Consider the following 14,802-nt stretch of genomic DNA (forward strand, 5'->3'; position numbering starts at 1 on the left):
ACTGTATATACTTTTTTGAGGATAGACCTATAGGTTCCAAAAAATATGATGAAACCATTGATTAAGTTATATGACTTTTAGTAAAGAACTGCTTTAAGATAACCAATACAGTAATTTCTTATGATTATTAATAGGTATATTATAATTAATTGAAGATTAGTGAGTAATCTAAGCAAGAATAGTGTCTTAATTTTTATGGTGATAACATTAAAACATGTTTCCAACTAGTTTATTTGCAATTTTTCATCACATGGTGGAGTGTTGGTACTCGTAGTGCCATCTAGTGAAAATGTTGCAGTCTGTAACAGTCACAGTGGCGACCTCTTTCATCTACTCTTCAAAGCTGTAATGATATCATATTTTAAAACTAGCTTTCCGCCAGCGGCTTCGCCCGCGTGGACTCTGAAAAACTATTTTACGGAGCTCTATTTTTTTCCAAAATAAAATATAGCCTATGTTACTCGTGGATAATGTAGCTTTCGAATGGTGAAAGAATTTTTAAAAACGGTCCAGTACCTCTAGTACGAAAAACTTTCGAGTTCGTTTCGTTGCGTATTCAAAGTGTCATCGAAAAATTTTGTATGAAAAATTAAACAGCGCCCCCTAGGGCGGCTATAATATAGGGGGCGCTGTATTCATTACAACCAAACAAACAAACAAAGTTTTCCTCTTTATAATATTAGTGTAGATAAGGGTTCACAACGATACCCCGTAAGTGCTGAGCTTATTTTTATTTTATTGTTTATTTATTTGGGAGCGATGTCTATGTCTGAATAATTTTGATTTGATTTTATGGAAGGCTTTTACAACATAAATTTTAGTGAAACATTGAATCAATAAAGTGCCTAAATGTGAACCATAATAATTGCAATAAGTACTTAAATAGGTGACAAAACAGAAAGGCATGATTTATGCAGTATTTATTTAATAAATTCTTTTTATAGCTTAGACTACACCCCAAACTTCTTCAAATGCTGAACACAATTTAGCACATGTCAATGCTGCAGAGAGTGGATAGTTGCTTATTGATATGACATCTTCTGAATAATCCGCTTCAACTTTACCATGTGCCATAGCTCCCACAATCAGCACAACTGGCTCATCCTTAGGGACCAGTTCTCTGCAGTTTTGAACCATTTTTGAACTAAATGACATGGTGATTTTTCGTACACCCACAGGAAGATGTGATGTTACTGGGTTCTTGATAACTTTAAGTAGTTTCATTGGACCATCTGATGCTCTGATAGCAAACTTGTGTAGTAGTTGAACTGAAAAAAGAAAAGTTTTCATAATCTTATGTCCAATTATTCATAATAATTAAAATAAATTATTGGTGAATGTATTAAATGGCTAACAGCAAATATATCATACCTATCAACCCAGCAAATCTCTTAAAAGTTCTTGGTATTCTTGTCTGTGGGTTTATTTCAATAAGTACATTTTTTTCTGTGTGTATGTACACTTGAAGCAGGCCCGCTCGGTTTAATGGAGAGTCCATTAGCATGAGTAAAGACTGGTGTGTAATATCTGGTCGACAGGAACCTGGGTCACGATCATTTTTCCGTAAGATGTTGGCATGGTCATCACAATTCAACAATTCAAAACTATTTCCAACCTGAAAAGAAACAGTTGTTTTTAACTGCTGCCTGAAAGGTGCTTTATTTTTTACATAATGTATTTTCTTTACATAATGTATTTTACAAAATACTAAGTAGATAGAGAAGACAAGTCACTAAAAATTTATGAAATATCAAAATCTTCAACATTATCCTAACCTAAAAGTAACATTACTCCTGTGAAATCATGGCATATATTTGAATTGAGACAAAATTAAGATTAACAGATTAGCGTAGTACCTTCACTGTTTCAAGTTGTGCATTCTCCAAAATAACAATTAAACGTTTCTCTTGTTTCTTAATGTGAGAGGTCACTAGATGTTTGGGTACTGGGTCATACTCAAAATCATCGTCTTTAGAGGCAATTTTTCTTTTCTTTCCCATGATGAAATTCTGCTTTTCTTAAAAACTGCTTGAATGTACACTTATGAGGCAGCAGCACCAAATAAATATTATTTTTTGGCCTCGAAACTTACAAAACAGTTTTACACGTGTTGTTTGTTGTGATTAGTTTTTTTTTTTTGGTTTTTGACAGTGACATTGACAGACTCCGATCGGTCCGAATCATGGACGTACCTACCAAATGGTCCGATTCAAAATGCGAACAGTATTAGCTCGTGCAGCACTTTCAGGATCAGTAACCAGTTTTTCGATTAATCGAGTGAGATCATTTTATTAATCGAAATCATCATTTCCATCCATACCGTACCAAGCACGTTTATTTTAAAGATATGCCCGGTCCATAGTAATAACATCAATGACTCGCACATCACTAACTGTCAATGTCATCAATTTGACATTCATCCTCTTTTTCGTGTAGTTTTTTCGCTGTTGATTATGTTTATTTTGTAAAGAATTTGCATTTATTGATCTTGTCTACGTATTAATAGTAAATTTTGCAGGTTACGACGTCTACCAACCATCTTTAGACATCTATAATGGCAAACGATAGAGAAGTCTTGCGAGAGATATGGGATGGTAAACTACCTATTTGTTTTCAATTAGCTCAAGAAGAAATAATGGAAATTCAACAGCCGGATCCCTTCTATGTAATGGTACCAAGGCTGAGTTATTTTCCACTGGTTACAGACAAGGTAAAGTAATGCTAATGGTAATGCTGCTTTCCTCAAGTACCAGACCCATTGTAACACTGTCAAATTAATACTAGGGCACTATTTAAGTTGTGAGCCTCGACAACATAACGTGTTGTTAGACGACATCTGATACTTTTAATAAAAAGTTTGACATTTTTGACTATAACCTTATTCAAAACTTTTTATCATTTGAGCACGTTTTGTATTATTAACATTGAATTGAAAATTATCTTGACTACAAAAACATGGAATTGACTTGCGGAAATTTTCGCGCGAAGATTTATTATGACTTTCGACGTGGTTAATCAATACAAAACTGAAGCGGTCAGCTAAATTTCACTTTTAATGATAAAGATCTGTCCTTTACCATTGTAAAACGCTACTTTAAGAATTATAATATTGTATGTCATTGGCTCACCAGTGAACTTTGCGAAAGTCGTCCAAAATGACTAATAGTGGCGGAAAACATTGATGTTGTCAGAAAAATAGAAGAGAAACCTCGTCATGTGATATATCATAGGATTGAGATAATCCTAGGCATTAATTCCACTAACAGTAATAAAATATTGTATAACCATATTATGGTTAATACGTTTTTTTCTCGCTGGATGTCACAAAATTTTTCAAACGCTCAATAGGACGCTTGTGTCGTTTAGTCCTTGGAAATGTTTGATAAATACGTTTAAAAAGCTTTAAAAGCCGTTTTTAAAATTGTGACAGTTGACGAATTAAGGATATATGCATAATGATCCCGAAAATAAACAGCTATCGACTATGGAGGTGTTTTAAGATGAACCAATTCCAACAAAAGTCCCATGCGCTCGGAACACTTTGAAACTTACGGTCGCCTATTTTTCCGAAATATCCGATTATATGACAGAAACTTCACTAGAGAAATTTAGAATGGTTAATTCTTAATAGTAAACAGCCACTTTTTTTTCAAAAGTCTTTAGTTTAATAAGGGAAACTAGCCAGCATAGTCGAATCGCCATTCATGACGAAAATGTGAGCTTTTACACGTCTCGTCAAACAACTGACTATTTGAACACTCAAAATATGAAATAAACAGGTCCAACGCTAAAAAATTCTTGCTTAGAATCTAAACACTTCTTTTGGTACCCATATATTAAAATTAAATGCGTGAATAGCGATTTATGTAGCCAGAAGCAACTGTCGGTGCGGTCAAAAATCATGCTTTGGAGGTGCCTCAAGCTGAGTGGAAAAAATGCTATGAAAAGTGTTTCAGACACATTAAAAAGTACATAAATCATGAAAGACAATACCAATAAACGCAATCAATACCATTTTAATAATAAACTACTTTGTTTTCATAGTTAGGCTCACAACTTAAATAGTGTCCCACGTATAGCTTGTCCAAATTAGTGTATTAAAGTTCATTGTTCGTTTTGTATGATACACCTTCTTATTCTGCCCAATATTTAGTATCCAATATGGGCACCCAAGTTTTTGTAGATGGATTTTTGTTCTAAGTTAATATTAATATGAACTTTATGGTTCAAACCACAATATTGAAGTAGAATTTTACTATGACAAAGGATCTGTAGTAAATAATTTAACTTGATTTAATAGAAAAAATTGGCAAGGTCCACTATGTAACTAAAGTACAGTAGAATCTCGATTATCCGGACTCATTCTTCACGGTTTCTTATTACCGATTCAGGGTCTGGACCCATAAAAACCGAAGGCGCCGCCACCGTAACATGGTACGGACGTCTTCTTAGTTCATTGTTAAAAGAAATGGATGACCAATGGTCTAAGATTTAGATTTTTAGACTCTAAAATGATGTATTGAAAACCCTTTCTATTGTAAAAAGTTAATTATTGTTTGATTTTACTTTGAAATCGATTATCCGGATTTTCGATTATCCGGAACACCCCTGGTTTTAATTGATCCGGATAATCGGGATTCTACTGTATGTTTCTTTTAGATGAAAAGACACTTCCTTCGTTTTATATCTCAAGAAAATGCTGATAATGAAATGTGGTTGGACTATAATGGCCAGCCATTAAAATGGCACTACCCAATTGGTTTTTTGTATGATCTCTACTGTGGTGTGGATCCACAGTTGCCTTGGACTCTTACTGTGCACTTCACAAAATTTCCTGAAGATATATTGTTGCACTGCCCTAACAAGTATGTATTAAGTTAAAAACTAATGTATTATTTACTTATTCCTTTACTTACATAAGGTTTTATGTGATAATTTATGTATTTTTGAAGGGATGTAGTAGAGGCACACTATATGTCAACAGTTAAGGAGGCTGATGTGTTAAAGCACCGTGGTCAAGTCATGTCAACCATGCAAAAGAAAGACCATAATCAACTATGGCTTGGCTTACAGAATGGTAATGTACAATTTTATAATGAAAATACTTGGATACCAATATTATGATTTAGTTAATGTTTAAATAAAATATATGTACATAAAAAGCTGGTCCAGTGGCCCCGAACATTAAGAAGTTCTTATTTAAGTCTCTTCAACCAGTGTCTCATTAAAAACAGATTTTTACATAGTATGATATTATTTATAATAAGTTGCTTGAAAGCTCACAGAAAGCAACAAAGTCCAAAGTGCCAACATTATTAATGTTAATATAAGTTAAATCATATTTGTATCTTTTGTAAGTTCTATAAAACATAATAGTAAGTATTGTGTGTATTCTTTGATCAAGTAAATTACATAATAATATGTATTTCTTGATGGTGGATGCCCACATTTTCAATGACAAAAAAAACATGACAATAGTATGAAAATTGTCTTTATTTCAATAAAAAAACACAAAATGACATTATTATGGAAACCTTTTTTTAAATAATAAAATTAATTTATGATTTTTATAGTATGATACAATTTCAGAGGTGGATTTTATTGTATATGGACATTTTGGGTGTACATAAATCAGCAATGTATTTTATATGTGTTTGATATTATGGTATTCTTACTAAAGCAAGGAAAACTTCAATACCACTAATACCACTGGACTAGATGGCAGTGTAAAATGATTATAACTTACTATTTGTAACTTATTACAGACAAATTTGACCAATTTTGGGCCATAAATAGAAGATTGATGGAGTCTCATGGAGATAATGAAGGATTCAAACATATTCCTATAAGAATTTATTCTGATGATGGGTCCTGTTATCAACGGCTTGTTTGTCCTAAGAATCTAGATGGCAGCAGAAAGGTTTTACAACAAATGATTTCAGAATTATATCCTGATAAAGTAAACTGTAAGTCCATTTCCCAGATATTTATTTTAGTAATATTAAATGTTATGGTATTTATAACAAATTTTAAAATATTTCGTTTTTCAGTAAAACTAAGAACACATGGAATAACACTGCCTTTGGACACCCCACTGCAATGGCTCTCAGAACATATGAGTTACCCTGATAATTTTCTTCACCTTTGTATATGTTGAATGACTCATGTTGTTTGTGGAAGCTTTCATAATGTTAAATGTGCAGCTACATCAAGTTTTTGTACACACCTAAATGAACTACTAGAAGTAGTCGAGATAATCACTGATGCTTAGCGAAATGCAATTATTGTATACAGGGTGGAAACGATAAGTGATCTCACTTGATTATTTCTAAACTATACTAGATATCTAAAAGCTGGTTACTGTTCCTGAAAGTGCTTCACGAGCTCTATCCAACAGTACCAATAATAGGTTACAAAATAAACTGGATCTATCTGAAAATTCAATGTTTCAGGCTTCCATACATTTAGTAAAACCACATAATATTAAAAACTATACAAGATATCCAAAAACTGGTTACTGATCCTGGAAGTGCTTTACGAGCTGTATCCAACGGTACCAATAATAATTTATAAAATAAACTGGATCTATCCGAAAATTCGATGTTTCCAGCTTCCATGCATTTAGTACTGCCACAGCCATGGTACTCGTGTCTTGGTAACATTTTAGCAAGTTAAGCCTAAAACCAATGTTTTCCATGAATAATTTTAAATAAGAATGCAATTTACGAGTTAATTTTCAGTGTTTATTATTTAAAATAAAATAAAAATACACTTCTAATATTGTGTGGTTGGCATAGTGGCATACATTTAGTATGGAGGCTGAAAACATTGAATTTACGGATAGATCCAGTTAATTCTGTAACCTATTACTGATATCGTTTAAAAGAGCTCGTGAAGCACTTTCAGGGTCAGTAATCAGTTTATCGATATCTTGTATAGTTGAGAAATAATCGAGTGAGATCACTTATCGTTTCCACCCTGTATATCCCATAGTCATAAAGTTAAATAAAATGCAATGTAAAGACCAATTTTTGCTTTAAAAATAGGCACAACAGCGATCGGCTGTGATTATCTCTGAATAGAAAAGTAATGGAATTACATACCATTATAATTTTAATTGGTATTTATAGGTCGCCAGGCATTACCAGTTTATTTTATTACTCAAAAAATATCCAAAATAATATATTGTAAGTTTTACTACTGACAAATTAATGGAAGAAGTTGGAGCTTAATAAAATTTTAAACTATAAAGATAATGTATTTTTATTTAACCAGTAAAGTGCAAGTTTTTTTTTTATTAGTTAAGTAAATCTACCCAAAAGTTGACCAATAGAAAAAGTTGTTTGACAAATCATATTCTGGTTTATTAGACCTTAATTTTATTTCTAAAATAAATTAAAAATATGTATTTACACGTTTTTATTTGTTACTTTATTACACCATTCACTAACACAATTTTAATTTTAGCTCATTTTTCTAAAACATGATGTGTATTTTGTATAACGTGTTCAACACGACGTAGTAGGTAGGTACATAATTTCAATTGAATGTAACAGCAATTAAATTTAAATTGCTTGAATATTTATAACGAATAAAAATATTAACGAAAAATTACAATCTCGATAAATCAGCTTTTCTGCATCTGTCGTGTATAACTTTCGTAATTTCCAAACAACATGCTCGCATTCAGGAAACCATTTTCACACGACGGTCTTATCAGACGTTTCGCATGCCGACTGAACGATTCATTTATCGATATTACACGATTATTGAAATTAAAGCCATTCAGTAGGACCATGAATATACCCATTATCTGGTCGAATAAATCAATAGCAGTAGCTATGAATTTAACAATCCTTTTAGTTATTTTTGCTAAATTCCAACCGAGGCTAATCAATTAAAGAATATTAGAAAACATTATCGAGGTTAATGTTTCATAAACAATAAAACCTTGCAATAAAAGTATATCACAAAGAAGCCCTATAGGACACTATATTAATAAGATGACATACACAATACATCAGGTACAACTTCAAAACGCAACAATATGAATAGACTCTTAACTTAAAGCTACCTGCATCACTTTTTCAGCTAAGCACCTTTTGCCTTATGGTTCTAAAGTTCATTATTATTATTATTTGATTTGCTTTTCTGTGAATATTTTTTAATAACATAAGGAATTCGACGAGCGAACCGTCTGCACCCATTGTTGGCGAAAATTGGTTGATCTTCAGTTGGGCCATATGTTATTACTGAAAGTGCATCTCTGTAAAAAAACGACAACATAAAAGATTTAATTGGTAAAATTATGCATCTTTATAAAGAAATGCAACAGGCGGTGCCGCGGCGTGACGGTTCTAATGAGGCGCGCTGCATTACAAACACAAAGATAGGTTCAAGAACAGACAGCGCTAGAAATAAATTACGATCACTTCTCCCACCACTCATTTCATTACGGGCAAAAAATCAATTAATGTCTCGAGGCATCATTATGATCGTGCTTGGCCAGACTGAGCACGCCAGATCGGGGCGGGCGCGGCGCGTTGTACTAACACATGAAATCTTATTCGAGTGTCCATAGTGGGCACGCGGGCGCCATGAAATCTTACTAGAGTATCCATCCTATCCATAGTGGGCATGCAGGTGCCACTATGGGGTGGGGACACTCGAATAAGATTTTTCATTAGTTATTAAAATTTCAAACTAAATTATAAATAACTTGAAAAAATCGAACTGCCTAAGGCGGGAATCGAACCCACGAGCCTTAGGCAGTTCGATTTTTTTAAGTTATTTATAAAATTTTTCATATGTCAAAATTGTCAATGCAGTCTGGCCATAGCTGGGCATTAACTCGTTAATCCGTTAATCGTTAATTAACGAAGTTAACATTTCTATTAACGGATTAACTTTTAAGTTAACTTTAAAAAATGTTAACGGACTCGTTAACTTCCGTTAAATTATCCTAAGTCCGTTAATCGTTAATCTGGTACCTACTATTTACCAAAAAGATACAGCAGGCACGCTGAAAAACGCTAGAAAAACGCGTTCTGATAAGTACGTTCGGGCTTCCAGAACTTCCAGAACCCAAAAAACAACAGTTTTTGTAACCAGATCACTATAACGACACTTGTTAGTATGTGTGGGACAACTCTTGCAACTGAATTTAAGACCAGTTTTCCTGAACCGATTGAGCTGAAATTTGGTATATCTACTTATGTAAGTACTATGACAATTCAATGTTATGATACCATTGAGCTGGTCTGATGATGGAGTCATGAGGTGGCCATAGGAACTCCTAAATGAAACGGTGGCATCGCATCGAATTTGGGTTCGTTGGATTTTTCTTATCGAGCACTTTAGTACTAGATGATGTCTAGGGTCCTGATGATGGATGGAATTCCTAAACGAAACGGTGGAAAATTATCGAGTTTGGGTTTGCTGGATTTGTCTTTTCGAGCACTTTGGTGCTAAATTGTATTGTAATTGAACCAAGGCTCTGAGATTGAGATACTACTAAACAATTATAATAATTAAAAAACTTTTTTAAAAACAAGCTTTTATTCTGAAATGCAGTTGTACTAAAACGAAAAATAATTTCGAAAGCTTGTAGCGCAAATATATAAAAGAGGAATAAATTCCATGCGCGATACAAGCTTTCGAAATTATTTGAACCTTGCATTGCATAGGTACAATTATTTTTTTCGTTTTATTATCATGTGTTAACGGATTAACGATTAACGTTAACTTGCGTTAAATCTTACGAAATGTAACGTTTTAACGTTTAACGAAGTTAATTTTTTTATTAACGGTTTAACGATTAACGAAGTTAACTATTTGATTAACGATGCCCAGCTATGAGTCTGGCCAAGCACTTAATATGACCATTATCACGTCGCGTCGTCGTCATCATTTACGTCGCAATTTACACAACGCAATTTTAATACTGACTGGAAACAATAGGAATACTTACGCCATCATTTCTTCACTGGGATGATAAATTCCATGTGATCTAAATTCGGCCAATGCACACATCTCCACATGATGTTGCTCAAGTGGTAAGAACGGTATGTAGTGATCTATCAAATGGTGCGCTATTGCTGCAGCTTTTTCAAAGCCACCTGAAATGAAATAAACACAGTTTTAAGTTATTGTGTGTAAGTAATTTCTCCAATGTCTTTTGAATAAAACTTTCTGTGTGTTACCACATTTTAGCATCTTACAGTTAGGCGATTATCACGCTGCATTCCGTGCGTCGCGGTACGCAGGGCATCAGTAAAAGCGTGCAGAAGCAGGCTTAGATCTTGCGCTGTGCGTACATACAACGGATCAGGTCCTAGCGGCACGTGGCCCCCGCTCAACACAGAATGTGGTGCAGTGGGATTACTAATGTTTGGCCAAAAAACGTTTCCCAAATTATCACATCGCAAACAACGTTTCGCAAATTTTCATTTGGCAAATTCTCATTTGGCAAAGCAACTTATTGCAAACTTTTAATTCGCAAATGTTTTTTTTGGCATATTATTGTTTAGCAAATTATTGTTTGGCAAAGTATGGTTTACCAAATGTTTCATTAGGCAAAAATATTTCACGATAAACTATTTACAAAATAATTTGATTGGTGCATAGAATGGTATACAAATTAGCTTGTGGTTATTATTTTGTTTAGTGGGTAGTTAATATAAAATTTGTTCTACATTAATTTCCTTATTTCATTATTTGTATCGAAATTTCCAAATGATTCATTAACAATAGCGCTCGGCGGCCGCTGCCGCGGCACGCTTCGCTCGCCTTCGCGCATTAAGGGTCACTGTTCTAACCTAACCTAACCTACTATTTTCTGCAATACCTACTTTTTGCAACCATACTATTTTCTGCAATATTTTACATAAAATTATTGTGAAAAACATGATCATGTGCCTTATGCTTTGATTTGTGGGTAGGTAACGGTGGGTAAGTATGTGAAGTGTCAATTTGACCAAACAAATTATTTGGGATATAATATTTGGCAACATAAAACATTTGCTATATAAACATTTGCCAAGTAAAATTTGGCCAAATGATAATTTGACCAAATGAATTAGTTGCGAAAAGTACAGTTGCTAAAAGTTCATTTGGGAAATGAAACTTTGGCGATAAGTTGTTTGCGAAGTGAAATTTGGCGAAAAGTAATTTGGCCAAACGGAAGGATACCGGTGCAGTGTGATAATCACCTCACTATTCATGTAAGGCAACATAGCGGCAGTCGCAAGTTCCAGAATCCACTTACTAACGAAACAAAAATTTTGTGTGGGCTTTTGCATGCACCGCAATATAAGAAAGGAAAAATTATAATGGAAAAGGATATAATGAATAACTCTTGAAAATGTACCTTGGTGAAAAGCAGTTCTCCTTATGATGGCTTCAAAATTATGAAACTCTACTTCATTTCTTTTGATTCCCTGCTCATAGAGTTCTAATAAGTTGGTAGCAATTTCATGACCTCCAATATTTGATATAAATATAAAAATACTATCCCTGAAACAATAAATAATGCAATGTTAAATTATTTGCTATGAAGTTTTTTCTGTAATATTAAATTAATTGCAATGAAGAGTTGTTTGTTTAAGGGATTTTTTTATTTAGTTTTTTCCTTGAATTGTATTGATAATTACTTGATATTCAGTCAACAGTTCAGAACCTGTAGGTACACAAGGTTTAGTTTCACGGATTCAGAATAGAAAAGTCTAAATTAATCAGGAATAGCAGGGCGATATCAACACTGACCTGTAGTCAACTCCATCAACAGCATGGTGATGGTCCAGCATGGGCTTTATTGCATCTAATACAGAAGGGCACATGTCATGTATTTCATCAAATATGATGAGTGACTTGGGACATTTCTTTACCACTTCATTAACTTGTGTGATTAAATACTTCTGTAAAAAGGAGTTGCCAATCAAGTTTTATTTTGTTGCTGTACGTTTAACAATTTGATTTAAATGAACTTAAACAAAATTATTGATATTTCAAACTTACTTTACTTTTCTCCAGATCAGTGCAATCAAAGTCTTTTTTTCCCATAAATAATTTTACAAATTTGCTTTGCATTCCATTTTTGTAGAGAGCTTCTGCTATCATTGCTGAGGCATAGTTCTTTCCCACCCCAGACCATCCGTGCAGGCTAATCACCAGAGCCTTTTGGTTTTGCTTACTATTTGCATTTACAGCATCTTTGTGTGCATTGAGAATATTTACCAACTCCCCAACAAGTGGTTGTCCAAAAATTTTTTGAGACAAGGACATTTGTAATTCTGGAAATAATAAACAGTTCAGTAAAGTTATTAACCATGTCTTAAAAACATCACAATATCATAAAATCTGTATTAATCTTAACAAGCGTTCATGCAGTACCTATCATTGAAGTCTTTTAGAATATGATTCTAACACAATACCTAAATTGTATGAATAAATTGTAACTTAAATTGATTTATATTAAATAAGTGAATACCAATAGATGCCTCGTCTATAAGAGGTTATAACTAATTAAAACGACATTTTCCAGTACTTATTGTCAATCAATAAAAACGGAGAAACTTGTAAGAGCAACTAATTCCAAAAATACTCACTAGACAAGTCATATGGCACATATTTTTCATTGCAACATTCTGTAAAATGACAAATGGTATGGTCCTTGATGAGATCATACTTGAACCATCCTCCTGCTATTACTGCTGAACTAATCAGCGAAACAGTGAATAATTCACATGATACAAAACTAACTGTACAAAAGGAAATTAATATAAAATTATTGATTTTTTTTGTCATTTGGATGGTAGTGTTGACCGTAGGTTAGTGTTATAAATTCTGCTTCTGTCAACTGTTCTACACCCAAAAAATTTAGGTCGATTTTATAATATCTCAATCAATAGCTTTTGTTAAGATATACACACTTTAAATAAAACAAAGACGATTTTACAGTGCTGGTGCAATGTTTACAAAAATGACATTTTGACATTTCAAAACAACACAACACAACACCATTCCCGGTCCGAATTAACCACAGATATGGATTAGAGGAATTAACTCTCTCAGTTTAAGGCGATTAGAGTCCTCAATGACCTTGGGCGTTTGACCTTCACGCCGCGAGCAACACCCGCGTACCCCGCACCAAAAACTCCGATTTGACACCGATCAAAAATACACGGGCATAGGTAGATACAGAATAGAAGCTCTTTCTTCATACATTACTGCCTATTATTTTAAACTTAAATTGATGAACCTTGATGTTAGTGTCATTTAACTCAGGCGTAAAGGTATTTAATAATAATAACAAAATCCATGAACATTTTGTACGGGATAAAATTTTATTTTATTTTTCGTAAATTTTCTAATGCTTTTGTCGGTTCAGTCGTTCTCGAAATTTGAACAAACCCGACTTTATTACAAGCTTTTATTTAGCTTGCAATTTATGATGTAGGTATGTAGGTAATTACATAAATGTTTGTTCGGGTGGAATCTTGCAAGCTGAATTAGTTGCAAGCTGAATTAGTTAGACCAACTTCCTGACGACAACTAGGCTAGATGACAAAATTTCAATTATTTGTCCGCCAGACAGATAATTAGAAAATATTAGTCTGACTGCACGTACTCTATGAACAATTCTGACATAAAATCTATTGTCGAACAAAAGCTGGGTTGCACCATCTTACTTCAACTTTGACAAGCGTCAAAAGTCTGTCTAACTCCATACAAAAAACACCGGTTATCGCCAAAGCTACGGTCAAAGTTAGGTCACGTCAGGTGGTGCAACTTAGCCAAAGAAAAAATTCATTTTGATCGCTAATGTCAGTTTGTAGCGAGTGACACAACCTCCCCGTCTGAAGGCCAGCGGCCGACTGCCGCCCGCACCCCGCGAAGGCCCCCTCAACAGCAAAACGTTCGGAATTTATAAAAAGTAAAATTTATGAATGAAAGTAATGTTCGATTGAAAAACGCAACGTGTCATTTAAAGATTAAAGAATTCCCAATCTATTCGTGCAAAAATCTTTTAAATTAATATAGCCGTTTTGGAGGAGTAGGGAATTTAAGTAAAAAATCGATGTCCCGTATTTATTTTTTTAATCCAAAACAAAGAGACGTAGCGAAAATTCAAACGTCACAAATGTAGTCCTTGAACTGTTGTATAACATATATTTTTTTCAACTATTTCTGTCCAGCAGTAAAAGAGGAGTAGGCTTTACAAAAAGCCCATTTGGCGCGGATTGAGGACACTAATCGCCTTAAGGTATAGACACAGATATGGATTAGAGGGTATAGATGACCCACGCTGAACTGTCCCGCCAAACTCAATGACAGGGGGGCGCTACCATCGTTCAACTTTATGGTTTCCATTCCAACATGGCAAAAATCTGAACCAGAGCCCCGATTACGGTAACTTTTATAACGTCTACAATCCAGACGCGTTTCTGATTCTGCGATACGATTGGTCAAAACAGCTGACGTACGCTGTTGAACGACCAATCGTATCGCAGAATCGAGAAGCGTGTCTGGATTGTTGACGTTAAAAGTTACCGTAATCGGGGCTCTGAGCGATCCGGTATTGACGGTGGCGCCCCACTGTCAATGTCATCGACAGGACAGTCCAGTATTTTGGAACTATACCACAGTAAAAATTAACTTGGACCAAATAATTTTAAATGAATTATTTTGGGGCAAATTTTAATTAATTACTCAAAACTTTTCATATCAAGTGCAGAAATAATTCCCACATCAATATTATCATGGCTTTTTGATCTTATAAGCAGCTTGTTTATTGGAAATAAT

The 14,802-nt window shown here is 33.9% G+C and overlaps 3 protein-coding genes across 4 annotated transcripts; 1 reads left to right on the plus strand and 2 right to left on the minus strand.

Annotated features, from left to right (window-relative positions):
• Window positions 1–931: 931 nt before the first annotated feature.
• Nep1 (protein) lies at window positions 932–2,143 on the minus strand. Its single transcript, XM_028320866.1, has 3 exons — window positions 1,857–2,143; window positions 1,372–1,615; window positions 932–1,268 (listed from the first exon to the last, which is right to left on the minus strand). The coding sequence occupies exons 1-3, from the start codon at window positions 1,998–2,000 to the stop codon at window positions 946–948; spliced, it is 711 nt and encodes a 236-aa protein (XP_028176667.1). The 5' UTR covers window positions 2,001–2,143; the 3' UTR covers window positions 932–945.
• Window positions 2,144–2,403: 260 nt separating this feature from the next.
• Atg5 (autophagy protein 5) lies at window positions 2,404–6,400 on the plus strand. Of its 2 annotated transcripts, XM_028320855.1 has the most exons (5): window positions 2,418–2,710; window positions 4,660–4,865; window positions 4,953–5,077; window positions 5,766–5,966; window positions 6,051–6,396. In XM_028320855.1, exons 1-5 carry the CDS (start codon window positions 2,555–2,557, stop codon window positions 6,155–6,157), a joined length of 795 nt encoding a protein of 264 aa, XP_028176656.1. In that variant the 5' UTR covers window positions 2,418–2,554; the 3' UTR covers window positions 6,158–6,396. The 2 variants fall into 2 exon arrangements, with proteins under 2 accessions (XP_028176648.1, XP_028176656.1); XM_028320847.1 differs by having other exon boundaries at window positions 2,404–2,710; window positions 5,766–6,400.
• Window positions 6,401–7,121: 721 nt separating this feature from the next.
• Window positions 7,122–13,093, minus strand: Torsin (torsin family member). The gene is made up of 6 exons (XM_028320835.1): window positions 12,606–13,093; window positions 12,016–12,290; window positions 11,764–11,915; window positions 11,369–11,514; window positions 9,971–10,118; window positions 7,122–8,266 (listed from the first exon to the last, which is right to left on the minus strand). The coding sequence occupies exons 1-6, from the start codon at window positions 12,802–12,804 to the stop codon at window positions 8,116–8,118; spliced, it is 1,071 nt and encodes a 356-aa protein (XP_028176636.1). The 5' UTR covers window positions 12,805–13,093; the 3' UTR covers window positions 7,122–8,115.
• Between the last annotated feature and the right edge of the window lie 1,709 nt (window positions 13,094–14,802).

Source organism: Ostrinia furnacalis, unplaced genomic scaffold (genome assembly GCF_004193835.3).
Source record: "Ostrinia furnacalis isolate ACB-3 unplaced genomic scaffold, ASM419383v2 OfSCF0433, whole genome shotgun sequence".
In the NCBI taxonomy this organism is placed as follows: Eukaryota; Metazoa; Arthropoda; class Insecta; order Lepidoptera; family Crambidae; genus Ostrinia; species Ostrinia furnacalis.